Source organism: Boleophthalmus pectinirostris, unplaced genomic scaffold (genome assembly GCF_026225935.1).
Source record: "Boleophthalmus pectinirostris isolate CB_2022bp ecotype Guang Dong unplaced genomic scaffold, ASM2622593v1 HiC_scaffold_19, whole genome shotgun sequence".
Taxonomy (NCBI): Eukaryota; Metazoa; Chordata; class Actinopteri; order Gobiiformes; family Gobiidae; genus Boleophthalmus; species Boleophthalmus pectinirostris.
Window position 1 is genome coordinate 23,913,211 of NW_026571140.1, and position 10,052 is coordinate 23,923,262.

Below are 10,052 nucleotides of genomic sequence, written 5' to 3' on the forward strand. Positions count from 1 at the left end.
TACGGTTGGCTTGTAATTAGATCAGATTCATAACACACAAAAAAACAAGGTCATTTTTTTTACTTTTCATCACTGATAAGTTGTCAATATGTCTAACTAATGTAACACTGTAATTTAATGCTCAGAATTACATTTTTAATTGCCCCTTGGGGCTAAATAAAGTAATTGAAATGAAAATAGAATTTAATTGAAATTGATTGTGAATGATACTGATGTTTTTTAAGTTAAATTGTTTGTTTTGCATCATAGTGGCAAATACTCAATAGGGTCCCTTCTTCAAAATAGTTTTCGATATTTGAATTTTTCAGCTTTTAAGTAAAGATTAATGTAAAAATCTGTCTGTGAAAAATTGTCCTCTTTTTGATTGCAAACTACTTAGACATTTCATTTTGCTGGAGATTAATCACAGACCAATATTGAAATGCGTATATTGTGAGTGGTTGTCTGTTGGCAGGAGTCTGACTGAATGCTTGTAACAGGTTTTGCAGCTGTATGCTGCTGTAAGTCTCAGACACAGTTGAATTATTGCCTCAGCTGCTGCTGTTTTTCTAATCAAGGCGTATGGGAACATGCTAATTTCATTCAGACCTCTGTTCAGCTCAAACGTTTCTGGTGCATGCCATGCGCTGTTGGCAATGGGCCAAACCACTTTTAACAACCCATTCTCCATGTGGTATTTAATTCAGAGGTAGGACAAAATCTGCAAAGTAAACAGGAGAAATGTTTTTGTTTTCCCGAGTTGGGTCCAGTATTATAGCAGCTGAGTTTTAAATTTGTCTCAAGCTGTCATTAATATTTACTTCCCTGAGCAGATTTATACACACGTAGACAGTCCCATACACAAACACCTGCACTCATTTGTACTCTCTCTCAACAAATGTGATCTAACTACCATTAGTCAAACATGTGTAGAGATTTCTATTGGGAAGTCATTTTTCACTTGTATAATAATTGCTTCTGCTAGGCCTTTTGTGAAGCCAAAAGAGCTCAGAGTAAGAGCCAGTGGCTAAAGATTCTTATAGACAGGAAGTCAGGAAAAACTATTTGGGGAATAAGGGAGCAGAAAAGGTCTGAAATGTATAAAAATACAACAGTTTACCATAGAAATCCTATATGTTCTCTACTGCCACATATATTGTAATTTAAAGTTATTTTCAGATCATTATTAAAGAACATTTTTGTTGCACAGCTGCTGTCTGGCTTTTATAGACGTTTTTCTAACTTTTTATGGTCCTTTAGTGACACAAAAAATCAAACCAGGCTGTAGGACTTGTGTAGGAGTTGTGACGGTTGGTTTGCATTAGTACAAAAAGTGTACCAGCATGTGCATCTGTTGATCTGTTCTTTTGTGTTGTCCTTAAGTAGTTTGTGTTTCCAAGTGCTGCATCATGTGGAAAAGTACAAACAAAAGAGTGTTGACAAAAGCATTTGATGGAGGCCAATTCAAGAATGTTTGTTCACTCATTAACTCATTTACGGAGTTCAACACCAACTGTTGTTTTGTGGGAAGTTTGCAGGGGTGGAGCAGGTTTGCCCATCCCTGCAGCTACGTATAACATAGTTTACCGATTTGGTAAACTGTGAAGCAAAATAAAAACTTGAATTCATAAACCAATGAATGAATATGACTTGAATAATAATAAAAGATTTTATTTATATATATATATGTGTATATGTGTGTGTGTGTGTGTGTGTGTGTGTGTGTATATATATATATATATATATAGATAGATAGATAGATAGATAGATATAAAAAATGGGATTGTCACCCACATCTTTTCTTTAAAAACATTGGATTTATCTCATTCTTTATATACATTAAAATTAAGCTACCATTACATTGAAGCCAATAGGAGACAAGAATTCAAAAGCCTCTATTACAAACTTGTTTCCAGCCCTATTTGTTTGATTTCATGTCTGTTACTTCCCCAATTATGTCTCTGTTTGATCTGAAATCCTGAAGCTTTTTTGGGTTATGAACTATCCGCAAAGTCACTCTCATTTTCCAAAGCGGTTTGAGTGGCAACGTCTGGCGGTGCTGTGTGTTTTCATTGCAAGTTCATCTTCTCCCAGGAGTGTGTGCACAGGGACTGAGTGTAATGGATCCTTCTGGTATCAGCGCTGTGTTGGGCCGCGTGTAGCCTGTGGCAAAGGTTTCTCAGAGCTGTGCCCCTTTACTCCCAGTTGGAACTTGTCAAAAACCCAGGAGACGGGATCTGTTAGGAATTATAAGTCCTCCTCCGGCAAATGGAAATCATACAGGCAAAACCAAGAACTGCATGTGCTTCATGTTGTGAGCAAACAAGGCTGGAAATTGAGGAAAATATTTTTGGAGTCTTTTCAATGTAGAAAGTGTTCTGGAATCCTATTGAGAAAAATGTTACTGTCTTTGAAATATAAAGAGATTACATTTAAGGGGCCCAAAGTACATTATTTTCTGATTGTTGTAATGATGTTACCTCATCATCATACATACCTGGAGTATGTTTTGTTTCTTTCACACATGTTAAACGCACAAACCCCCGCATGTTAAGGGTGAGTTCTTCTCTCAAACAGCAAACAAAACACTCAAGTCCACCTTGTGATTGCATGTGGGAATACAGGATGTGTTCCAATGTGTTTTTAAACTCAATACACCTTCACTAGAGTCAGTTGGATAAATCTACTAAACAAAAGCTAAAAGGTAGCTGTTAACTTGAAAACTACCACTTCATGGCATCACAAGGTGGTACAGAGCATTGACCTTCGGAGATGTAGACAGACTAATATGGCTCAAACATGTGTGAATGAAAACAAAACACTGCTCCAGGTGTGTTGTTGAGGTGTTTTTGTGTTTTTATAACATCACTTAAAGCTCACAAGAGTCAGTTTTGCCTAATATAGGACCTGTAAAGAGATTATGGTATAGGGACTTTAACATGTTGTCTAAGTCACTGTTTACCAAGGGGGTGGGCTGCAAATGGCCCACCCCCTCTCGTTCCACTATTTGTATATGTACCACAGTTTGAGAAACATAGATCTATACTGATTTAGTGCACTGCTATGTGTGTGCATCTAGTCAAAACCCATAGTTTATTTTCCCTCCCTTTGTGTACATGGATTGGACTGTATAGAGGACAGAGGGGAAGGAGGGTCAGCCACTGTCAACAAGCCTTGGATCGTGAGAAAGACGGGCAGCTATTTGTGATCTCCATGTTACACCACAGCTGTCAAAGTCAAACTGTATCAGCCCTTGTCAGCATCGCGTCAACAAGGCATCAACACAAACGCAGCATCACACCAGTTCTTGTCCAAATAACTGAACAATGCCACAATAAGAGGCTTTTCAAGTGATTCAGTCTTTAAGTGGTTTCTACTCTGTGACGTTAAACACAGAGTGGGAGAGAGCACTTTATCTGCAAGATGCTGTCATTAAATTATCTACTCTTAATGAACTATGCAAACTGTCACAATATTTCTCTATCCAGCATATTATGATTACTCTTACCACTTACATTTCAACTTAAACTTAGACTTAGACTTGGGACTTAGACAATTGATCCACAAGGGAAATTACTTGGACACAGTAGCTCACGCATCACAATATAATAATATATATTATTATATATATAATAATATATATTATTATATATATAATAATAAAGAGCAAATATATAAATGGGAATAATTAATTCAAAATAAGAAGCAAAAATATCAAGAGACTGCTGTCAAATAAGGTATAATTATATAAATGTATATGTACAAGTAAAAATAAAATATAGAAATATAGAAATACAAATATATCACAGCTACACACAAGAGGTGCAAAGATGAAAGTGATTGACATGACAGACAGTTATTTATGACATAAAGTTTAAATGTGTTATTTAGTTTCAAATTGTTAATTGCTATGCTATTGCTATTTTTCATCATTCTGAGACTCATGGATATAACAATAGCAGTCTAAAGGCAAGCTGGTTGATGCAAAAGGTTAATAGTAGTGTTGGAATGGAAAAATGTCACTGCAATTAAGTTTGTTTTGTGAATGGGGCTTCATATTATCATGAGAATCACTAGGTTGCAACGCCTAAAGCAGCAGCCTGTTTACTGCGCACAGTTTTCGAAATTGTTGCCATGTGAGATGTTTCGTGCTATGTGTTTTTGTCTCGATTATCTGGTGGACCATCTGTACTGTTTTGACTGTGCTGTAGCTTTTTCTGGCGTAGCCTCAGTATTATGGAAACTCTTCTGTGAAAATAACATGGCTGTCTTTTGTCTCCTCTCTGCAGCACCCTGTCCAGCTGCATGCATGCGGTGGTGGCTCTGCTCTACCCCTTCTCCTGGCAGCACACTTTCATCCCAGTACTTCCTGGATCCATGTTGGACATCGTCTGCTGTCCCACCCCCTTCCTTGTGGGGCTGCTGTCCAGCTCTGTGCCCAAACTCAAAGAGTTACCTGTAGAAGAGGTGAGAGAAAGAGGCACCCATAAATATTTGATCACAAACAAAATCAGGGTAATTTATTTTGAGGTTTTGCACAGAATCTATCCAGCTGAGCACTTTATGGTAAAGTTCAAGTTAGACATAGACCCTAATAGTGCTTTTTTCTCCCTACAACCTTATTTTGTAACTGTAGCCAAACATTTTGGAAAGAATGTATTAAGTTCATTATAGACAAAATGCATAGATACTTTTGATCCAGAGTTTGAGTTAAAAGCATTTATTGTTAATCTTTTACTTATATTGGCCAAAGTGCACATCCACAAATGCAAGTTCACTAACCATAAACCATCTTTTACAGTATTTAGCAAAGAACTTTACATCCAATCCATTGCTCCTTCCAATGATAAGTAACTGATTATGTGAGTCATGCATGTTTAACTCCTGTAGTCAAGATGTTATTGCTTCGATCAACCCCATTTTCACCTCCACTGATGTACATCCGCTGCTCTTGACTTCTTTAAAACCACCAAGTACAAACTGCTGCATAACTAAATGTCATTGTGGTTGAAAATGTTGTAAAAAGGTTAAAGGTCACCCTTTTATAACATTTTCAAGCACAATGAAAATAAAAAATAGGAAGTCTAAGTCTTTTTCCCAGCATTGTTTTATTTGTATTAGCATGTTTATCTAGACTACATTTACATTGGCTTTGATTCAGTGTTTATAAAACTAGTTGAACAAAAAGTGCATTCTCTTTTCAAATCTTATTACATTTTGGAAGGAGACACAACTAAACTCAAATACAACATCTTATCACCACATAAAAGTTATTCTCTTTGTCTTGTCTTGTGTTTTTAGGCTTTAATGGTCGACTTGGGGACTGACCGCTTCATCCGCCAGGTTAGTTTATCTTTATTTCAACAACAACAAGAAAGAGGCCTGCTGTTATCATTGTTGTACCATGTTGGCTCTGTGTTCCAAGCTTTAAAACCAAGCCCAAACCACTTCTGTTTACAAAATCCTGACTTCATGTTTGCTCTTGTTTACAGATGGACGACGAAGCCTCTCTGTTGCCACGGAAACTCCAGTCAGCCCTGGAGCAGGCGCTGGAGCAGAGGAATGACATCATCAGCCAGGACTCAGACAGCGAATCGGATGAAGGTGAGTAAGGGACAGGTCATGAATGTGGACAGATGTGTGGTTTTGTTAACTGTGAGTGGGACCAGCTCTGTGGTAGTGCACATGTTATGACTTGGTACTGTGTGAACCTCTGGGGTATGACGTCATGAAGAGCGGATAAGGATTAATCACCAAAGTTTATTTTACATGTGAAATAATGTCTAGTGGGTCTGTATGGAGGTGTAATTAACAGGAAGTGGAATTATTAAGTATTAATCAAGCAGCCAACATGCATCCATTGAAAAACAAAACAGAAATGTTAACTGATTGGACTTCAGAAATATTTAATGGGCCTTGTGACAAAAGTTTAACTGTAGTACTAGTAATAGTAGCAGCAATAGTTGACGTATCAGTAATTACTAAGTATAGAAGTATCACTAATTACTGTAGTAATAGAAGCACTTTTTCTTCTTCTTTTTTTTTTATTTAAAAAAAAAAATCTCTTCAGTATACCTTAAAGGTGCACTGCATTTTGTAACTTTCTGGGTGAGCGTCACCACTTGCTTGTCTCCATAGAAATGTTATTGTTTTGCCTGGAATGTTTCACTCTAAGGCATTAAAGCGAGTTGAGTTTTGGTCAGGTTTGTGGAGAGATGAGTTGCAGCGTGTTGGCTAGTTCTCCTACCACTCCAAATGCTTGCTAATTAAACCCTGAGGTAATGGTATCTACTATGAAACTATCTATTGTTTCATGCTGGCTAAGAAAACGTCTGGTATTCCACTCAACCTCCAGGGTAGTTATCCCAATATATAGTAAAACTGGGCCATACGTAAATGATTTTGAGGCATTAAATACATTCTTGGTGTATAGTTTCACTGCACTGTATTCCTGCATGTCAAAAAATATATGAGCGGTTTTCTGTGTCCCCACTGTCTGCATTCTTTCCCAAATTCCTTCATGCAACGGATAAAAATGTTGGTGGTTGTTTTAAATCAGTTCCTGCCAATTCTGACCTGTTCAAACTTATCTTTAAGAGAAAACAAAACACTCTCACAACGTGTAGTAACTGTTGGTATCTAATGTTTATTTACAAAGGTGTCAATCTGTCATGGCTCGAATCGGTTCATGAAGTTAATCCTGCAGGAGTCAACTGCATGGGGTAACACAAGTAAAAGGGAATAGCAATATCCAACCACAGTATTGTTGTTGCGCATGTATTTTTCTTTTGTGGTGAAGGTAATTCAAACTGATTGACCATGAGTTATGAGAAATACTCCTTAGTCTGTACTTTGTTACAAAAGCTGGGGTTAGATTGCTTATTCCACTGTAACATAATGCTTCGCTTTAATCTAACTCTGATTGCATACATTCAACATTATACATGGACATACAAAATGATCCACAACCCAAGTGAATTATTCTTACTAATGCCTAGTCTGCCTCATGTATGTCCTGGTTATATAAAAAATGGGGAAGTACAGTGTGGTTAACTTAGATATGAAGTTAGATAATAATTTCACATTCATTCACAAATTTTTCATTGTTCCATTTAGGTATTTTACATAGATCTCTATATAATTACTTTTTAAAAGTAGGATTCTTTCCAAAGTTTACAGACAAATGGGTCAGATCCCAACTATGGTGTTAAAGATGGTCCTGAAGTAAATGTTTTGTTTTTAGTTCCCCGTCAATTACTTTTATCCATTTTGGTAGAACATAATGTGTAAAATCTTGCATGCATTGTGTCCACAGAATATAACTCCCTGACCAACCTGGTGTCAGAGGCATTTATCCGGTTCTTCCTGGAAACAATCGGACACTATTCCCTGTTCATCACTCAGAACGAGAACGGAGAGAGGGTTTTCCAGAGGGAGCCTTTCCGAAAATCTGTGGCATCCAAAAGTATCCGACGATTCCTGGGCGTTTTTATGGAGTCTCAGATGTTTGCAGGTTTCATCCAAGATCGGGAACTGAGGAAAACAAGAGCTAAAGGTGAAAAATACTGTCACTTTTTCAGTTTCTATCTCTGTCTTAATATGTGATAAAATGTGATATTTAACTATATCACAGCTATCATTTATATTTGGCTTCTTCTAATTGAAGTTTTGCAAGTATTTTTTTCATCAAGAAACAACAAAATACATAAACTGTTACAAAAAAAAAATATTGAGGCTCTCTCAAAATCTGTGCCAGAATCCCTGCAGTTTTAACAGTTCACTTGTGCTGCCCCCTGGTGGGTGAAGCATAACTTTTAACATTTTCTCTGTGTTTACCCGCTCCCCTGACATGACTGGCTAAATGTTAAGCCCACAAAGTACAAAAACATGTCATTTGATTTTATTGTTTTCATTGTTCTGGTTTTAGGGTTGTTTGAACAAAGGGTGGACCAGTATCTGGAGGAGCTCCCAGACAGCGAGCAGAGTGGAGTCAACAAGTTTCTAAAAGGCCTTGGTGAGTATTTTGTTATAATCTTGTATTGTATCATGTATAGGAGTGGAAAACATGATACTTTAAAATATTAAAGGGCCTTTATTATGTTATTTTTTATGTTATAATGTTGTTTCCTCATCAAAACATACCTGGAGTTGTGTTATGTTGGTAGCTGTAAAATATAATTGTTAACTTGAAAACTGCTGTTTCATGACATCACAAGGTGGAGCAGAGCTTTTTTGGTTTTAGAGATGTAGACAAACTAATAACGCACAATATTCAAACATGTGTGAATGAAACAAAACACAACTCCATGTATGTTTTTGATGAAGTAACAACATTATAACATGGCTTAAAGCTCACAAGAGTTTTGCGTTTTGTCTAATATAGGACCATTAAAACTCAATTAAAATCTGCAAATATGCTCTGAAATGCATATGATTGTTGTATTAGTATATCAGTTCATATTTCAGTATTCTCAAATGTTAATGCTCTTTGAGTTGTTTACATTTATTTTTTTTTCTAAAATTTTACATCCCTAATGTCAAATATATAAATATTAGACAGAAACTACATGAGCAAATCAATACATACAATCCCATTTTGAGTTTTGTGTTGTGTAGTAATTAATTAATAGTAGTTAATGCTGATTATTCCAAAAAACACCTTAATTTACTGTTACTCTTTCACAGGAAATAAAATGAAGTTTCTCCACAAAAAGAACTGAGAGGAGACAGATTCACCAAAATCCCACAATGATGCCTTATAATGTTATATATATTGTAAACTTGTACATATTTAACAGTATGTTGGTTGTGATACTACTCAGTTTATGTTTATAGTACTTAATTAAATAGCTCTAGTAAGATGGTACACAGCGAGCCAAGCTTAAATTAACCACTGATGTCTTATGTGCCTGTGAGTATTAGGATGTGTGAATGATCTGACACTTGACATGGTATTTTGCATTTTTTCACAACATGGCGGTCCTCTGTAAACTTATTGGAAACTGTACATGCATTGAGACAATGAAGAATATGATTGTAACTGTTAAGAAATCCTTTTGCAATCTTTTATTAAAAACATAATTGAAATGTCTTGTGTGCGACTATTAATTAGGTTGGTGTATGTGTATATGTCATATGAAGGTCGATTGCCTAGAATTTGAATGTTTCTATTGAATCCAAAGTTACATTGGCTTATATTTCAGTATTCATTTGATCATTTTCAAACCTTGAATCCTTTATAATGTCTTTTTTTACCTGCACACTACAAGTCCCATTTTGCCATATGATGATAATATATTCACTTTCTTTTCTTGTGACATCTCAATGACAGTTTCCCCCCAAAACCTCACATTCGGAGAAAGTAGGATCCCAAAAGGCTGATACGTCTAGCACCAGCGACTGCATGCTGCTGCTGTAACCTAATTAAGTTGGAGGCTTCACGGTGGCAGCTGTCAGTGCCGTGCTGTTCTTAGCTCCTCTGACTGACGTTAATGCTTGGCACTATTCATACCACACTTTTTATTTATAAGGCAATATGTTATTATGAACCGCCACTGAATAAAATGTAAATACAAGATGTTATCCAGAAGTTTTTAAGAGCAATATGGTAATATCAAGGCAAGGCATATTTATTTGTAATGCACAATTCATACACAAAGTGATTCAAAGTGCTTTACAGAATAATTGCATAAGCCATTTAAAGAAAGAAAAGCAACATAACAGATTTTTAATTGTTGGTTTGTCCTTACAGAAGTTATTTTAATGATTTTTTTTTATTAGTTGGCCTACATTTCATCAAATACGTAAGGTGTAACTTTATGCCATCAGTTTGTCTTTATGGAAATGCTGGAAGTATGTCATCAAACCTATCCTTGCATGTATTTATGTACAGGTGCATGTATTTATGTACAGGTGTTTTTAACTGTTGAAAAATACCTTGAAAACCAACATTCTTACTGTGAGTGAGGTCGCCTCTCCACAGATCTAACCTGTAACTTGGCCTGAAGGCATTGTCTCTTTGTCTACATGGAGATAGATAACCTAATTTTAATGCCATAACTTGGAACATTCTA

At 36.2% G+C, this 10,052-nt stretch overlaps 1 protein-coding gene across 3 annotated transcripts in view; it reads left to right on the top strand.

Annotated features, from left to right (window-relative positions):
* The window catches only part of dennd2b (DENN domain containing 2B), a 38,083-nt gene extending 29,017 nt beyond the window's left edge, over nt 1–9,066 (top strand). For all 3 annotated transcript variants that reach the window (XM_020938796.2, XM_020938795.2, XM_020938797.2), the window contains 6 exons: nt 4,269–4,446; nt 5,281–5,322; nt 5,472–5,583; nt 7,295–7,534; nt 7,907–7,993; nt 8,665–9,066. In XM_020938796.2, coding sequence (XP_020794455.1) covers nt 4,269–4,446; nt 5,281–5,322; nt 5,472–5,583; nt 7,295–7,534; nt 7,907–7,993; nt 8,665–8,699 — 694 coding nt within the window. In that variant the 3' untranslated portion in view covers nt 8,700–9,066. The remainder of the gene's footprint in view (nt 1–4,268; nt 4,447–5,280; nt 5,323–5,471; nt 5,584–7,294; nt 7,535–7,906; nt 7,994–8,664) is intronic.
* Nucleotides 9,067–10,052: the final 986 nt, after the last annotated feature.